The sequence below is a fragment of the Rhincodon typus genome, chromosome 24 (genome assembly GCF_021869965.1).
Source record: "Rhincodon typus isolate 14 chromosome 24, sRhiTyp1.1, whole genome shotgun sequence".
Classification (NCBI taxonomy): Eukaryota; Metazoa; Chordata; class Chondrichthyes; order Orectolobiformes; family Rhincodontidae; genus Rhincodon; species Rhincodon typus.
The window spans coordinates 34,857,635-34,877,191 of NC_063355.1; the positions used below are offsets into that span (position 1 = coordinate 34,857,635).

Genomic DNA, 19,557 nt, shown 5'->3' on the forward strand with positions numbered 1-19,557 from the left:
TGCTGACACGCGTGTACAATAAAAAGGGAATGCTGCATGTTGATCTGCTGTTCTTCATTGTGGTAGCTAATACTGAGGACCAAGATGTCTTTGAAAATGTTACAAGACTTTTTTTGTCCAACTCAACAAGCAGTGAAGTCACCTTATATCCTAATCAACTCCTAAATCAATAATTAAAACAAATTAACTGGGCATTTAGCTGGCTGCTGCTTGATCACTACATTTTGAAATAATTAATTCTGATGAGCTCTTGAGATGTTTGAAGGATTTGGTCATTTTCTTTCAGCAGGAACCTGAAACAAATGAAGAGGTTAGCATTTAATTAACCTGCAGGAAATCTAGTACAGATATAGGGCATAATGAGAAAAAGTCCATTTATTTTCAACATATACTTGCACAGTTCACGTTAACAAATGTTAAAAAAAAGTGCAATATGCATACAACTAACGTGCAGGGCTAACAGTAAAAAGTTACTTTTTTTTAAATCACAAAATCGGACCTCTCTTGAAAAGAAAACTATACAAAGTGAATATTCATGTACATGAATTTTGAACAGCTTGTTGGAGACATTATTCAATAACATTCCACATTTGTTTCTGGATACTGCATCTGTAAGATCATGCTCGCTCTCTCAATAACCATTGCACATACAGTATTCACAAAATGAAAGGCACTGAAGTACATCTTTACAAATGAAATAAAAATATTTTAAGCACTGTTTTCATTGAAAATAAATCACAGCATAGATTCTACTGAAGAATGCATCTTAAAACATTTCTCACAAAAACCTGCTCATAATAACTTAGTACATACATTAACTTATAATGAAACCCTCAAGTTTTGCAGGTGTAAGGTGATTAACTATTAAATGCGTGGACTAGAATGCCAATTTATGTAGTCACATGGCATTAAAAATTATGACTGAAAGTCAGAATCACATTTAAAGAGTTTCACATATTCTAAATGTCTCAATTTTAACCAGAAACTTGAATCAGTAGCACTTTCATCTTTTTACTTCCCCAAATTGTCTTCCTTGAATGGGAAAAGTTCTAGAAAGAAAGGAATTTAAAAAACAGCAATTCAAGTCACAGAAAAAATATGAACAGAACATGTACTTAAGTATATGAGGGCACTGGGTATTTCCACTGTTTTGGTTAGATTCATGGACAAATCACCTCTACAAAGGCAAAATTAAAACATTCCAAGGTTGAAAATATAAGATTTACAATGGAAGCTCTAATTGGAAATACCTAACAATTATATTTTTATTATCACTACTGAATTGATTAAAAAAGTGCTAACAGACCTCCTTTTAACAGAAAAGTAGCTTGAATGTTAAATTATCTAAAGTACTCGTCACAGATTCTGGTCTCAACATAAGAAAGAAAAAGCTCAAATGCCTCCTTCAGTTGAATAGCTTAGGGACTGGCTTGCAAACAGTAACAGTGTTAACAGCATGCCATTGCCCATACAAGAATCACAGGTAATCATAGGTACTGCTGTTGTACACTGACAGTTTAGATATATACCGGTCTGATTAGTGTAGCTTATTTTCTTGGATCAAGGTCAGTAAATGTTGACAGATCTGAAAAATAGATCTTCCTTAACTTTGTTTTTAATAAAAAAGCTCATCACAAACTGTCACAATTTGAAGTGTGTCTTTGAAAGCATACTGTCTACATTACTTCAGCTTAAGGCAAGTATGGAAGAAAATATTTACAGTAGGTCCAAAAAGGAAGCATATCTCAATTTGTCTTTGTTTAGACAGAAGGAATCATTGCCAAGCTTATAGCAGGAGTTCCATTTTGACCCCTAAATCAATGGAACTTGTAAGCAACATTCTCCCCCAAAGATAAAGGCTTTTATTAAAAAAAAAGGTGCAAATCATGCAAGATTGGAGACAAGTCACTGCAGCTATGAAGCTTCTTCTTAATCCATGTGATTTTCTGGTTCAGATTTCTGCTGGTTAGGAGAATGTAACAAATCATAGTTTTTCAGGGCCTAGGCTTCAAGTAACATTCAAATTTCATGGGCATATTTCCAAAATTCAATAGGGCTAACTGAATTTGTACTTTGAATTGGCCTCCTTTCTTAAAAAAAAACTTGGTATGTTTGAGGTTACAAAATGTGAAATTTTTCAAAAGTGAAAATGCAATTTCAGGAAATTCTAGATTCAGTCTAAAAAGAACTATTCAGCATAGAACCGTACTTTCCAAAATGGATGTTTTTGAATAATTTTCTGAGCTGTTAGGAGATCAGATAACAGAGGTTAGAATTTTTGGTTTAAAGTTCTTGTCTTTAAAAGGAAGATTGGAATGTATTCTTGTTGCCAAATAATCACATGGTGTTATAGAGTAAGTTGTTAGTTCTCTTTCTCTCACATGCCTTTCTGAGCTTCCACACAGGATGAATTCGTACATTCTGTTCCTTGGAAGCCAAAGGACAAAGTTCGTTAGCACTCTGAGTATGGAATTGGCTTAGTTCAAATGAAGGAACTGAAATAAAATCTTCAAATTGCTGTGTAATCTCTGGATCACTAACACTGTATTTGGTAGGAGAAAACATCCGGCAAGGGTGTTCAGCTTGACCAGTGCACTGAATATAAGGCAGAGTTTTATGTTCCGATATAGAACTGGAAGTCTCAATTGATTTCAGTGGCTCCATGATCGAAGTTGTTTCAGTTTGCATATCTATTTCCTCACAAAGACTGCTTTTCCACTTCATTTTTTCAATAACATTAGGCAACAATAAACTCTCAACCAATTTAATGTTACTTGAACCGATGGAAGTTTCGGCTTCTTTTTCCTTGGATGACAGATCCTCACTAGATATGTTCAGGCTTCCAAGTTTGGCTATGGAATGAGATCGCTTCATTTCTGAACAGATGGTCAGTCCTGCCTGACGCATCCTGGCTTCGATTTCCTGTCTCCGTAGTTCAACTAAACCAGGCTGTCCTTGAATACTGTGAAGGCTATCACTGCTGGAGCTACGAGTCAAGCTTGAAGTTAAAGGTGATGGTATCAGTGTTGCACAGATTTGCTGCAAGCAATCCTTACTGAGATATCCTGATCCACTCCTATTACTTACATAAGGTGTGGATGTTTTCTGGCATAAACCGTCCATAAAATAAAACTCATCACAGCTAAGCTCAGACAGCACACTGTTCTCCATATCTTCATAAGACTGTGCAAGATCCTGAATGTCTACCACGGGCTCATGCAGGGTCAAATCTAAGGAATCACCCTCTGCGAATGCAGGTTTCGTATTTTCAAGGTTTGGGCTCTGGACTTGCCTATTTGGAGACATCAGAAACGTTAGCCTTTCCAATTCTTTGGTATGTTTTCTAACCAACCCAGCCTTCTGTAGCTGAAGGATAGATTCTTGATGCTGCATCAAGTAACTCTGGATTTTTGACTTTTCCATCTCTTGGTTATTTAGCAGTTGCTTCACGTCTTTCTTTGGTTTAACACTCATCTTTTCATTACTGCTGCTAGGAAAACCTACTAACTTATCTTCAATTTGTTGCCTACTAGATGGCATAGAAAGCATACACTTAGACTGTTCCATAATTTCAGCTATATTATCCCGTTCATTTCCTAAAGTTACAGCATTACGAGTTAACTGATTTAATTTATCTTCTGACTGATGCATTTTGAATTCTGGAATTTGCAACACATGTTCATCAACTTTAGAACCTGAAGAAACAAACCCAGTCTTTGAATCAATTAAAGTTTTCAGATATTCATGGCTGCCCATACATGAGCTTACTACTGGCAATTGTTTCAAGTCTTGCCGCCTACCAGACAACGAAGTCATTGCATCAAGGACCAATACTTCAGTATGGAAATCACTGGTCACGTTTCTGCAATTGTGATAAGCTACCATGGTCTTTTCCTGCTGTTCTTCAGAGTTTGGTCGTAAACCTACATTTGTTTCTGTAGTTTCATGCAAAAGTATTGTATCAGTTGTATAAATGGCATCAAATCTATTGACAGGTTTTTCTGCCACTTCCGTTTTATTGGGAATCCCAGAGAATGTTTCAGTCATTTGCACATCTGAAGCTCCGTTCAATAAATATCCCAAATTATTGGACTCGGTTGCTTGGCTCTCTTTCGTGCTGGTACTACATATCTTTACCTGATACAAGTTTTTAGAACGGTCCGTAAATCGCTCGCACACAAGATTACTTACAGAATCCGAGCAGTCCAAAGCAAATTTATTAATAGGTCTGATACTGTTGGAGGTTTCAGTAGTAGTTAGATCCTAGAATAAATGTGAAATATTGCATAGTTTAAAATGAAAATCACAGGTGAAAGACAACGTGTTTAACTAAAACGCAGGTTATATGCATACATTTAAAACAACAGGTACGAAAATAATAGTGAAGTAGGTTCAATCTAAAGTGAGTATTTTTTTGTTTAAAAAAGCAGCCTGGAGACACAAGGCTGAATTTTCCCACTCACAGTCAAAATGTTCTGCCTTCAAGATTCATGGAGCCCAGACTTTTATGGCTTGCAGCAATTCTTATCACACAATCATTTGCTCTTCACCTCATTAATTACATAACTTGGCCTACTGGCACCGTTCTCAATGAATCACAAGGCAGGAGAGGTGGAACTGCTCACCCACAGCCAGGACCTTCTTGCATTTATCCTCGGGTGTCACATTTGAAGGTCAGCTGCACTTCACTACAGATACTGTGAGCCAGGAACTGTGTGACCATTATCACGAGCACATGGCTCAGGCGGCAATGCTTGCTTTCTATTTGAGGGACAGGCACCTGGAAGTGCTGGTGGATGGGGTGGAGAGGAAGGCTGCCCATTTTTCTGCTCACTGCCACCACACCCAGCTAGCCTGTTCTGAGATAGTCTCAGGAATACCCAGCAGGGCAGAAAGATATTAATGAACTTCTCCACTCTGCAAGGCTAAGCGCCACCACTCACTCTAACTCTGCTAACTCACACTCACAGAGCTACCATTCAACTTAACATTGCTACTGCATTCACAACCTGAAAAACCCTGTGAAATCCAGACAACATCCTGACTTGGAACTACTTCGTCGTTCTTTCAGTCACTAGGTTAAAATCCTAGAAACCCCTTCCCAACAGCACAATGGGTGACTCTACACCACATGGACTGCAGCAGTTTAAGAAGGTAACTCACCACCACCTTCTCAAGGGCAATTAGGGATGAGCAATAAATGTTGGCTTAGCAAGCGATGCTTACATCCTGTGAATGAACAAATAAAACACCAAATGGAACGATTGCATTGAAGAAACGACAGGTTGGAGTGTACTAACATGGTCATTTTATTTCATTTTTGTACTTACTTCATCCACTTCCAAATAATTTCTTGTGCTGTTGTTGTTATTATTCACATTGTCTTTACCGAGTTGACTTTCCGCACTGAATGTTGAATCTGGCTGTAGCACGCCTTTTAGATTTGCAATGGCCTCTGCATTATTTTCTGTATTAGGTCCATTTACCATGAATTGGTCAACTTGATCATGCGTATCCAAATTCAACGTGTTCTCATTTTCCTCTTCTGGCTCCTCCGCTGCTGTTGACATCTTGAGAGTATTTCCCTTCTGGCCTTGCAGTCTGCTTTCACTGTCATAGCCATCCTGAAGCTGAGATGATGCAAGCATCCCAGTGTCATGGACACCATCTTCTGTGCACCTGAAATCTGCATTATCAATCTGAATTTCATTCTTTTCCACATTGTCAAAATGAACCGAAAATTGTTCTAGCTTTCTCTGCTGCCTGTTGTAGGCACTGTCCGTAACAGGGTCTGATAAACACCTGAAGTAGTAATTGAAATTAGCTGGCTCACTTTCATCCTTATTGGTCATTGCCACATTCATAAATGTTTCAGCATCATTATATTTCTGCTCCTCACATGTATGCTGAACTCCTGCTTTACATCTGTTCAAGTCTTGCTGAGTAGATGCTCTCCTACTCTGGAACATTGGATCGCTCACAGTCTCTTGTAAGTCACTTTCAGAGTTGCGTCTCCACAAGATATTATGTCGATGTTTACTGTTTTAAAAACAAAGAGAGAATGTTTTACCCACAGGATCAAGAATAGTAATATATTGCTTAGTGATCTAATGAAAGCAAAAGTAAAATCTTTCATTTTTGCAGTACCTTTCATAACTCAAGTTATTTCAAAGAGCTTTTGTAATATAGGAAACATGGTAGACACTTCGCATGCAACAAGATTCCGTAGACATCACTGAGATAATGACCAGATAATATGTATTAGTGACATAGGTTAAGGGATAAATAATGGTCCCAAAACTGGCCTTGCACTTCTTTAAATACTGCTATTGGATCTTTTGCATCCACCTCATCCAAAAGACAGGAATCCAACAATACAATACTCCCTCAATATCATAACCTAGATAACCTGCTCAAATCTTTGAACTAAGACTTGAACCCACAAACTTCCATCTAAGAGGCAAGAATTTATCTCTAAAGGCAAAAAAAACAGAAGATTATTGCCACACAGGTTTCATTTTTGCCTGGATAGGAGAAAATCTCATGCATATTCTAAATAGCACTGACACATCTGCTTAGAGACCTAGACATGTCAGGGAGAAAAGGGTAAATGCACAAAATACAAAAGCAAAGTATTGCAGATGCTTGACATCTGAAATAAAAGCAAAAAAATGCTGGATAAACGCAAATAGTCTGAGAACATCTATAGAGAAAGAAAGACAGATAATGTTTAGAGTCCAGAATGACTAAAGAAAAATCATGTCAGAATTGAAATGTTAACACTGTTTCTCTCTCCACAGATGCTGCCAGACCTGCTGGTTGGTCCAGCACCTCCTGTTTTTATTCTAACACCCTGTGTGTTACAGTGCAAGATTCTCAGTGTTCTAAAAAAAAAACTAATGGAAAAGTTCTAAAAATAATAAATGGTGTTTTGATAAGTGAGAAGGACTTAATGATAACTGGTCTTTTATTAGAGCACTGTTTTCAAATTTGGTCTACAAATTTGGGATGAAAGGACATAGGTAAATTCAGTTTGCTGTTGTATCATAATTCCTAATGGGCATGGGCTTATAGCATAGTTTTTCATGAAATGGCAATACCAACGTTGGTTACTAGTTGGATGATGTGGCAGATGTAAATATTGGACTGGTGGAATAAGAAGTGCTCTTCCGAGTTTGGGGATAAGGCATAGTGTTGGAGCAAAGTAGAAGTAGCTTTGTTCTGAATCAAAAATCTGATGCACAAGAGTAGCAATGGCACAGAATATCAAGGAAAGATGGCTCAATTCTCTTTGCTACAAATGATCATTACTTGTTCCACATGCAAAAAAAAAACTGCCTATTGTTGACCAAAACAGAAAATATTCCAATCCTCAGCAATAACATAGGGTGAAATAGCTCCTGGCCATTTTTAAAATGGAATCCAGAAGGACTGACAATTATGTACAAATATTAAAACAAAATCATATAAAGTTCTTTTTAAGAATCATAGAAAAATACTTTCTAGATACCTATTATTTTTCTTTAATAAGAAGCTTTTATTATTCACTTAGTCATGTGGCTAACAAGACAGTAGAAGGGAAACTAGATAGGTCTTGGTCTTTTATTGTTCAGCAATGTCTTTGTTTGTACGCACGGTCCAGCAATACAATGCACATTTGCAACTTTCTAACTTAACTCTAGACAGCTTTGTTTACCAATAGAAGCATCTGGCCAGCTCAGAACTTCGCAGTCACCACTACAATTATCCAAATGTTTGTCTTGAAAACTAAGCCACACTAATTCAACATTTCTGTCAGCAAGGAAACAAAACAACAATGCATTAACAGTCCATCCTGCATTAGCTGTTTCTTTTGCCTATTGTTATTGTTGGAACTGTCTTTGCTTAAACCATTCAAAAATCTTTAGGTTGAGCATCACCAACTTCATGTACCCTAGTTTAATTTAGTAGTTACTGTGGTTACTGGAAATCTGTAATCAACAAAAAAAATGCTAGCAACATGTACTGAGACAGAAAATGAGAATGTTTCTTCAGAACCATCTGCCAGACCTGCTGGGATTTCCAATGTTTTCTGTTTTATCGAGCTTAAGCAGATTCTATTTTTCCGTGCTGGCAGTTTGAATCCACTGAGGAACAAATGCAGCAAGACCACTGTGATGAAGGTGCAATTTTTAAAAAAAATTCGCTCATGGTTTATGGACATTGCTAGTTAAGCAAGCATTTTTGCCTAATTTCAATTGCCCTGGAAGTGGTGGTGGTGGTTGCCTTCATGAACGACTACAGTCTTAGCGCTGTTAGGACACTCACAGGACTCCATCATGGCGACCCAGCGACAATTAAGGAACCGCAAAATTGTTCCAAGTGAGGATGGTATGGGGCTTGGAAGGGTACTTGGAGGTGGTGGCACTTCTACGTATCTTCTCCCCTTGCTCTTCTGGGTGGTACAGATAATGAGTTTGGAAACTGATGTTGAATGAGCCTAAGTGAATTAATGCTATGCATCTTAGAGATAGCACACTGTGCACCGGTGGTGAAGCAGGGTAATGTTGAAGATGGTGGTGTGGTGCCAAGCAAGTGGGCTGCTCTGTCCTGGATGGTGTTGAGCTTTTTGAGTGTGTTGGAGCTGCACCTCTCCAGGCAAGTAGAGATTATTCCATCACACTCCCGAGCTGTGCCTTGTCAGTAGTGAAGTAGCAGTGGGGAGAAAGGAGATGAGCCATTTACCACAGAATTCCTAGGTTCTGAACTGCTCTGGTAGCCATTTATATGGCTGGTCCAGTTCAGTTTCTGGTCAATGGTAAATGCCAGAATTTTGATTGTTGGGATTCAGTGACAGCAATATTATTGAACATCAAGACGATGATGTTTAGATTCTCTGTTGTTGGAAATAGTAATTGCCTGGCACTTATGTAGTGCAAATATTACTTTGCCACTTATCAGCCCAAACATGGATGATGCCCAGGTCTTGCTGCAGATGAACATGGACCGAGGAGTCACGGATGGTACTGAAAATTAAGTAGTTATCAGCGATCATCCCTACTCTGATGTTATCATGGAGGACAATCAAGAACAATCATTGTCAGTTCACTTCTGGAATTCAGCTCTTTCACTTGGACCAAGGCTGTTTTGAGATCAGGAGATAAGTGGCCTTCATGGAAGCAAAAATAAGTGTCAGTTAGTAGGCCACTTCTATGCAAGTTCCACTTGACAGCCCTGCCAAAGACACTTTCCATTACTTTCTGGATGATCGAGAGTAAACTAATAGATCGGTAACTGGCTATGTTGGGTTTAGGCTGCTTTATGTGCACAGAACAAAAGCTGGGCAATTTTTCACGTTATCAGGTAGATGTCAATGTTGTAGCTGCAGTGAAACAGTTTAGCTAGGGACTTGGTTGGTTGGGAACATAAGTCTTTTGTACTAGGGCGGGGATTTTGTTAGGGCTCATAGCAGTGTCTTTAGCCATTTCTTAATATTATGCAGAGTGAAACAAATTGAAGACTGGGATCTGTGATGTTGGTGACCTTAAGAGATGGCAGAGATGAATCATACACTTGGCATTTTTGATTGAATACAGAAGCAAATACTTCAGCATTGTCTTTTGCATTGATATGCTGGGTTGCCCCATTGTTGAGTAAGAGGGTATTTATGGAGTCTCCAGCTCCTGTTATTTGTTTAGTTGTCCACGTTCATTCACAACTGGCAGGACAGCAGATCTTAGATCCAACCCTCGCTCTTTGCAACATCATAGAAGATCCACTAGTATTGGCTTTGTGGAGCTACCAAAACAAAATGGACTGCAGCAGTTGAAAAAGGCAACTGATCATTGCATTCTCAAGGACTTCTAGGGATGGGCAAAAATTGCAGCCCTAGTCAGCATTATAACATATCCCACGAATGAATAAATTAAAGTAAATTAAATTAAATAAATAAATTTTAAAAAATAACTTTGATTTTATTGACAGAGATAATTTTTTCTAACAATCAAGAATGTCAAGTTAGTTGTCTTTTTTTGATTGCGAACATATTCAAACAATGGATGCCGATAAATGCAAGGAAACCAGTTAGAAGTTACTGAACCCAACAGGGATTTACATGCAAAGTTGAAATTATGTCACAGCTGGATAAATAGGAATTGACTGAATATTCTTTGGTAAGGCTTAACATTGGCCATTCTTCAGAATATTAGTGTAGACTCTGCCGCTCAACTATAAACTATTCAAAAATTGTTGATGGGAATCCAGGGTTGCTCCCTTTTATCGCATTTCAAATACTACTGGCAACTTAACAATAAGGATTAGACAAAATAAAGCTTCACAAAACTGAGATGGGAAAATGCAATGAATCAAAATAAGATGAACAATGTGTTGGGACTTCTATCAAAATTGGGCCATCATGGGATTCCTGTAAAAATGAGAGAAAAAAAATGTAATTTGATGAATTTCAGCAGATAACTTAAGATTACTACCCGTAAAAGCTTACTGACAATACACATGCTTCCAAGAAAAGGTTTTATCCTGCTACCAGCATTATTATTATACTTCAATAAACATAATTACAACATTAACAACTTTAAGTGGTCAAATATCATCTTTAATATAAAAATAACCTCAAGTGCTGCATGGGGACCTGCACAAATATTTAATTGTTTAAGACTTAGCAGGGAAGAAAAAGAAAAAAAGATTGAGACATGATAATTTAAATTCCATGCCCTTTTTTCAAACCTCTAATCTCATGAGCATTCCTGGGTTTACTGCAGGAACATAAAGCTATGCTCAGTTAAAAGTCATTGAACAGTGCATAAATTAACCAGCACTCCACTGCAGTGCAACGATCTTTGATGCCTGGAATTTAGATATGCTAAGATTATTCCTACAATCACATACTCTCCCACACTAGTGATAAATTTGTTTGGATTTATTTGCCTTTCATCTCAATCTTTGTATAGGGCAACAGGGCAAACGAGTTAAGTTCAGATTTCATTCCTGACTGTGGTGAAGCACCCTAGGACTTAATATTTTACTGAAATGTCATAGATGACAGCGTACTAATAATATCTAGATTTGGTTTGCTTGAAAAATGGTTATTTACCTAGCATCTAATATGCCTTCATATTCTGCCAACTGCCTCATGAACCCTGCATTTGGTTGTGCAACACTCCGTTTTTCCTTCACATATTTGTAGGCTTTCTCGAGTGACCATCTATATTCTTTCATTGCATACGCGATGACAGTTGATGCGGACCGGCTAACACCCATTTTGCAATGTACCAGACACTTGGAATGATCTTTCCTGTATGTAAAGAAAGATTAGAAAGCTGAAACAGTCACATGATTACAGTTTCTGAAAAGCTACAGAAATCTTAAAATGGAAGTCATTGTACTGAAACTGTCAAACAGAAAAATAACAAATGAAACATTAAGTGACATTATATAAGAATTGCATCCTTTTCTGATCACTAATGTATTCTGAAGGCTGGTTCTAATAAGAATTCAGTCTCATGATCATCTTGCTTAAATTTTTAGGCTATTACTCCAATGTACAAACAACAAATTAGTTAACATTGGAGACAAAGATATCCAAGACTAGAAAAATGCATTCAAAGACCACTTTAGATGTGCTTCTAAAGATTTCTAATTTATGCAGGAGGTACACATCCAGAGTCAAAACCTCCAAAAAGAGAAACCAAGCAAATTTCTTCCTGACTTCAAATGCAAAAACAAAAGTAGATATTTGCATTCAGTCATTAATGGCTGCATTCCACAAAATGTCTAGTAAACTGAGCCAGAGTATTCTCTAAACATAAATAAACCAAAGAACTGCAAATGCTAGAAATCAGAAACAAAAACAGAAATTGCTGGAAAAACACAGCAGGTCTGGCAGCATCTGCAGAGAGAAAGCAGAGTTAACCTTTCAGGTCCAGTGACCCTTCTTTAGAAGCCGTGTTTTTCCAGAAATCTCTGTTTTTGTCACAGAATTCTCTCTTGGATGGGCTATATCTATACAATTATATTAGAGTCATAGAGTTGTACTGCTTGGAAACAGATCTTTCAGTCCAACTCATCCATGCCGGCCAGATATCCTAAAGTAATCTAATCCCATTTGCCAGCATTTGGCCCATATCCCTCTAAACCATTCCTGTTCATGTACCCATCCAGATGCCATTTAAAATGTTGTAATTGTACCACTTCTTCTTGCAGCTCATTGCATACACACACCACTATCTGCCTGAAAAAGTTGCTCCTTAGGTCCCTTTTAAAGTTTTCCCCTCTCACCTTGAACCTATGTCCTCTAGTTTTGGACACCCCGAACCCAGGGAAAAGACCTTAGCTATTCACCCTATCCATGTCCCTCATGATTTTATAAAGCTCTAATAAGGTCACCGTTCACTCTCCGAGGCTCCAGGGAAAATAAGCCCAGCCTATTCAGCCTCTCCCTTTTGCTCAAACACTCCAATCCCGGCAAAGTCCTTGTAAATCTTTTTTGAACTCTTTCACGTTTAACAACATCTTTCGTATAGCACAGAGATCAGAACTGAATGCAGTATTCCAAAAAATGGCCTAACAAATGTCCTGTACACCCGCAGTATGACCTCCCAACTCCTATACTGCATGCACTGACCAATAAAGGCAAGTATACAAAACGCCTTCTTCACTACCCTGTCTACCTGTGACTCCACTTTCAAGGAGCTATGAACCTTCCCTCCAAGGTCCCTTTGTTCACCAACACTCCCTAGGGCTCTACCATTAGGGTATAAGTCCTGCCCTGATTTGCCCTACCAAAATATAGCACCTCATATTTATCTCAATTAAACTCCATCTGCCACTCCTTGGCCCATCGGTTATCTAATCAAAGTCCAGTTACCCTGAGGTAACCTTCTTCACTGTCCACTACACCACTGTCACCTGCAGACTTACTAACCATACTTCCTATATTCACATCCAAATCATTTATATAATTGAGAAAAAGCAGTGCACCAATCCTTGCAGCATACTGTTGGTCATAGGCCTCTACCTTGAAAAGGAACCCTCCACCACCAGCTTCTGTCTTTTACCTTCAAGCCAATTTTGTATCCAAATGGCTAGTTCTCCCCGTATTTCATGCGCTCTAACCTTGTTAACCAGTCTACCATGCCAAACCTTACTGAACACCTTACTGAAGTCCATATAGACAGCGTCTACTGCTCTTCCTTCAATTTTCTTTGTTACCACTTCAAAAAACTTAATCAAATCAATGAGACATGGTTTCCCACTCACAAAGCCATGCTGACTATGCATAAGCAGGTTCTGCTTTTCCAAATACATGCAAATCCTGTCCCTCAGAATCCTCTCCAACAGCTTACCTACCATTGATGTCAAGCTCACCGGTCTACAGTTCCGTGGCTTTTCCTTACCACCTTTCTTAAATAGTGGCACCACATTAGCCAACCTCCAGTCATCCGGTACCTCACCCATGTCTAATGATGATACAAATGTCTCACCATTGGGCCCTGCAATCACTTCTCTAGCTTCCAACAAAGTTCTGGTATACATCTGATCAGGTCTAGGGGATTTGACCACCATTATGCGTTTTAAGACATCCAGCACAACCTCCCTGTAATAAGGACACTTTTCAAGATATCACTATTTATTTCTCCAAGTTCTCTAGCTTCCATGTTCTTTTCCACAGTAAATACTGATGCAAGACACTCATTTAGTATCTCACCCATCTCCTGAGGTTCCACATACAGATGGCTTGTTTATTTTTAAGGGGTCCTATTCTCTCCCTAATTACTCCTTTGTTCTTAATGTATTTGTAGAATCTCTTTGGATTTTCCTTAACCCTATTTGCCAAAGATATCTCATGTCCCCTTTTTGCCCTCCTGATTATACTCCTACTGCCCTTATACTCCTCTAGGGATTCACTCGATCCCTGCTATCTATATCTGCATTATGGCTCCTTCTTTTTCTTGACCAGAGCCTCAATTTCTCTTATCATCCAGCATTCCCTACACATACCAGTCTTGCCCTTCACACTAACAGGAACGTAATGTCTCCGGACTCTCTTTGTCTCAGTCTTAAATGGTCTCCCACTTTCCAACCATCCCTTTTCCTCAGAATATCTGCTCTTGATCAACTTTTGGAAGTTCTTGCCTGATATTGACAAAATTGGCCTTACTCCAATTTAGAATTTTAGCTTTTAGATCAGGTCTATCCTTTTCCATCACTATTTTAAAACTAATAGAATTATGATCACTGGCCCCAAAGTGCTCCCATACTGACACCTCATTTACTTTCCATGCCTGATTTGCCAAAAGAAGGTTAAGTTTTGTTCTTTCTCGAGTAGATACGCCCACATCCTGAATAAGAAAATGCTCTTGTACACACTTAAATGCCTCTCTATCCCAGCGCTTAACACTATGGCAGTTCCCAGTCTATGTTTGGAAAGTAAAAATCCTCTACTATTACAACCCCATTATTCTTACAGGTATCTAAGATTTCCTTACAAAATTTGCTGCTCAACTTGCCACGGTCTACTGGGGGGCCTACAGTACAATCTCAATAAAGTGATCTTCCCTTTCTGATTTCTCAGTTCGACCCAAATACCTTCATTGGACATTCTGCCTGGAATATTCTCCCTAAGTTCAGCTGTAATGTTATCCCTAACCAAAAATACCACACCCCCTCCTCTCTTATCCCCCTCTTTCTATCCTTCCTATAGCATCTAGAACATTAAGCTGTCCGTCCTGCTCTTCCCTGAGCCACGTTTCTGCATTAATTACAATTTGTCCAACAAATCTGATAACAGAGACAAATCTCATTGACCTAAATGTGCTTCCAGTTGTAAATATTTATTTGATTCAATTGGACAAGACAATTTCTTTGTTTAGACAAACCTTTTGATGACTCATTGCAGCAATTGATTCCCCCAGGCTGAACTTGGCCCATTCCTTTGTCTGTCCAACCACTGTTCTGTCCCTCTGGGCTTCATCTCTACCTATTGTTTACTTTGCCCTGCTCCCCGTCCCCAGCTTCAGCACACATACCAACCATTTCCTAGCTACAATCCATTCTGAAGGGTATTTAAGTCCGAAATATTAACTCTGCTTTCTCTCCACAGGTGCTGCCAGACCTGCTGAGTTTTCCCAGCAATTTCTATTTTTGTTCCCAACATCCAGGGATGGTAAGCTGATATCCTTGCCCCTCTTTAAGCCAAGTTTTCAATAAGTCCTTTAAAGGACTTATGTTTACTGTTGCTAATCTCTTCCTTTTTATATACTCATAGAAGCTCATACTTTTTTTATGTCTCTTGCTGGTTTACTATTCTATTGTATTCTCTCCAATTTCTTGGTCATCCTCTACTGAATCCTTTAAATCTTCAAGTTCATTATATTTTGAACAACAGCCTTAATCTAATATTGTCTTTAAATCCCCTTTCAAATGATGCTTGGACCAATTTTCTTGAGGCTTTAATTATTTAAAAGAATGTATATTTATTTTGCTACAGCATTTATTGCACTAAGTGATTTTAGTTCACACATCTGCAATTCAATTTTATATTTTGCCCTGGAGAATCAGCTAAGGTATTTAAACAATCATTTCGCCAACATGGAAAACTTGTTTACAGAGTAGAACATTCTTGTACACACTTGGCTTTTGTTATGAAGTTATATGCATCATTCCAATATGCCAGTAGGTCCGTAGCATCCTCATCAAACACTCGAATATTGTGATAGCAGAACAATCCTGGGAAGAAGTTATCTACTTCTCTGGTTACATTTAAGATGTACCCAACACTGTAACAGACCAGAAGAACTGTTGAGAAATTTCACATCAATCTTCATGAAGGACAACCATTAGAATGTATGTACTTAGTAAACACAGTATGAAAATAAACAAGGTTGCAACCATATGTTCAAAAATATTGATCATATTCAATTTTTCCAATGTGGAAATGGGTAAAGGCCAGCGCATACCATGTAGTTCTCAAAAAGCTACAACCCTCCTGTACGACATGGACCAATTTAGCAAATCCTGCACTTGACGACAAGCACAAAAACTAAAAGGGAAGAAAAAACATCTAGCGTTCCCACTGGCAACCCCAACATAGATTTCATTGATAAAAATCTGTTTCACTCAGTTTCTGGTCTTGCACATCAGGAATATCATTTGAACAAATCTGAATGTTATGACCTCTCAAACTGGTAAGAGATGTAGATGTGCAGGAGTTATGCCAGTGATTTCCTTTTGCCTTGCAAAGACAGTTGAGAAAAGGATACATAGTTTTATGAGTTGACAGTGGTTATTAGATAAGTGAAACATTAAAAACACCACAATAATTATTTTGTCCTTACCCTGTGCTTTGAAGTTCTTCCAAGTTCGAAGCATTCCACTCTGAACCCTAAAATGGCATTGATTATAATCACACTCTGATACACAAGGATTAATTTTAAAATTAGAAAAGCAGCCTTTAAATGTTACACATTGTACATGGCATTGTGAAAGTTCTTGTCCAAGCCAGTACCATCCTGACTTGAAAAGATAACATTCCCCTTACGTATTGCAGGATCAAACTCCTGGAAATCCCTCCTGTACAGCATAGTGGGCCTACCTATAGCATTTGGAATGTAGCAGTACAAGAAGGTAGCTCACCACCATCTTCTCAAGGGTAACTAGAGGTGAGCAATAAATACCAACTCAGCCAGCAAAGCCCATGTCCCATGAGTGAATTAAAAAAAAAATCACTGTGCCACACAGTTACAGTGCAGTTGCAATTAAAAATACCAAAAGACTCATGGTTCTGTATGATGCACCTGGCACTCAGGAAGCATTCATACATAAAATCTTTACAGTACATCCATCAGATTCATTTAACATTTATATAAGAAAAACACTTTGGCATTATTTACAGTTAGTACTTAATTATTCACCAAACTTGCATCCAGCTGCAACTGAACCAAATTGAAATGCTGTTATAGGACTGGCACAAATTATCCATGTTAATTTAGAATTGTTTATGGGTTGCAGATCTTCCAAACTGAACTAGAGCAGGTTTAACATTATGGCTAAAAATAGTTAAAGGAAATACATAGTGCAAAGTGATTTCTTTTGGTAGGCTTAACAAGGAGAGGGGATATAAAATAAAGTGTAATATTCTGAAAAGGGTTCTGGAGGAGAAGGACTTAGGATTTGTATATGCAAATTAGTGGAAGTGTTAGACAGATTGAAAAGTCTGTTAAGAAACTATAAAGGATCTTGAGCTCTATAATTAGGGAAGGAGAGTACAAAAACTAAGAACTTATGATTGGAAGACATAAGCATTGATAGATGAGTGCCTCGCTAGCAGGAAACAGAGTAGGAATAAAAGGGTCTTTAATCTGTGGGCAAGGTGCAACAAATGGGGATCTGTGCAGGCGTTTCAAGTTTTTACCATTTATCTTAAAAGGGACTGAAGGAACACAAAAATAGGTCAGGAAGTAAGTTGTGAAGAGGGCAAAGATGACGGCAGTGGAGTAGCAGTATTCGGGTCCTGAGCTCGGGGCTCATCCACTTCCGTCTGGTTCCTTTCCCCCACACCCCCCACCTTTCTTTTACTTTTGCTCTTTCTTTTTTTGCCTTTTTCGGCAGCAGCAGTATCCTAGAGCATCGGCAGCGGTGGTAGCAGTCCCTTTCCTTGAGGGTTGGCAGGGCCAGCAGTAATTTCTTCACAGGGGAACAGCAACGGCAGGTTGCTTGATGAAAAGGCAGTCCCAAGAGGTGCACGGACTCAGTGACAACATCGAAGGAGACAAGACGACACCGAAGAATGGTGACACTGTTCCAGCTGCAGCTGTGCTGCTCCGGGCCATGGCTGAGCCCGGGTACCTGATAGACAGAGGCAATGACATTCTGGCCGCAGTGGCGTGCAGGGACTTGGGGAACCGATGTGCCTGCAGATGGAGGAATGAACTTTGTGACTTTGTTTTCCTGGTGGTGAGGACCCACGCGGAAGCAGGGGAAATGATCCGGTCATTTCCTTTTCTTTGGCTGTTTCTTATATTTCTTCTTCTGTTTTTAATCTTGTCTTTTGTATACGAAGATGACGCCGCTGAATGGGGATTCTGAACATTTTTCACCGTTCTCCTGTATTCCTGTACTCGAGTACATGTGACAATAAAATTTAAATCTAAATCTAAGAAGAAGGTAACAAAGGGAAATAGGCAAGTTAAGCAAGTGGGCAAAGATCAGGTAAGAGAAGTAAATGTAGGAAAATGTGAAACTGTCCATTTTAGCAGGAAAAATTTTAAAAATGACTTAAATGGTGAGAGATTGCACAGCTCTGTGATGCAAAGGGATTTGGGTGCCCAAGGACATCAATCACAAAAAGGTTAGAATTCAGGAACATCAAGCAATAGGAACAAAAACAGAAATTGCTGGGAAAACTTAGCAGTTCTGGCAGCATATTTGGAGAGAAAGCAGAGTTTACGTTTTAGTTCCAGTGACCCTCGTGTCAGACACATGCTGCCAGACCTGTTCAGTTTTCCCAGCAATTTCAGTTTTTAGTTTCTGATTTTCAGCACCTGCAGTTCTTTGGTTATTTTGTTACGCAATTAGGAAAGCTAATAGATGTTATAATTATTGCAAAAGGAACTGAGGCTACGTTTCAGTTCTGTGGGGCACTAGTGAGACTATACGAGGAGTAATGTGCACAGTGCTGGTCTCATTATTCAGGGACGGATGTAAATATGTTGGCAGCAGTTCAGAGGTGGTTTACTAGCCTACTACTGGGAATGGGTGAGTTGTGATACAAGGAAAGGTTGAACAAGCTAAGCTGGTATTCACTGGAGATTAAATGTAACAGGTGACTTGATTGAAACACCTAAAATCCTAAGGGACCTTGACAGGGTATATGCAGAAAAGATATTTTCGCTTGTGAGAATTTAGAACTAGGAGGCACTTTTTATAAAGAAGACTTTTCCAATTAAGATAGATGAGATTTTTTTCTCACAGTAGGTCTTCCTAAACAACGCAGTGAAGGCAGAATCTTAGAATTTTTTAAAGCAGAGATAGCTAGCTTCTAGATAAGAGGGTGATAGGCTTTTGGGGATAGGTGGGAATGTGGAATAAACAGATAAGCCATAATTTTATTGAATGGCAGAGCAGACCTGAAGGGCCAAGTACCCTATTTTTCCTGCTTCTAATTTGTATGATAAACTTCACTGACTTGGTCCAGTTCTGAGCACTACAGTTTAGGAAAGAGATGATAGTGTTAGGGAATGTGCAAGAAGGTTCACAAGAATTAAGAAGCTGAGCTGTTTTTCTTCGAAATGAAAAACTTAAATGGAGATTTGGTAGTGCTCAAAATAAAAAGAGGCCTAGCCATAGTAGTTAAGGAGAAACTGTTCCCAATGGTGAAAAAGGTCGAGAATCAGAGGACCTTTCTTTAAGGTTATCAACAAACAAAAGCAGTGGAGAAATTAGAAAAAGACACATTTTAAAAAACAAAAAATATAGAGAGCTATAAGAATCAGCAATGTACAACTTGGGTGCAGTGAGGCAGATTCAATTGAGGTCTACAAACAAATATCAGATTATTTATCT

General features: G+C 38.6%; 1 protein-coding gene across 1 annotated transcript in view; it reads right to left on the minus strand.

The window, feature by feature from the left end:
* Positions 1-372: 372 nt before the first annotated feature.
* The window catches only part of LOC109927902 (protein phosphatase Slingshot homolog 1-like), a 102,996-nt gene continuing 83,811 nt past the window's right edge, over positions 373-19,557 (minus strand). The window contains exons 11-15 of the mRNA XM_020527927.2: positions 16,332-16,378; positions 15,627-15,773; positions 11,090-11,290; positions 5,331-6,039; positions 373-4,263 (exon numbers count right to left, since the gene is read on the minus strand). Of these exons, the coding sequence (XP_020383516.1) occupies positions 2,338-4,263; positions 5,331-6,039; positions 11,090-11,290; positions 15,627-15,773; positions 16,332-16,378 (3,030 nt within the window). The 3' untranslated portion in view covers positions 373-2,337. The remainder of the gene's footprint in view (positions 4,264-5,330; positions 6,040-11,089; positions 11,291-15,626; positions 15,774-16,331; positions 16,379-19,557) is intronic.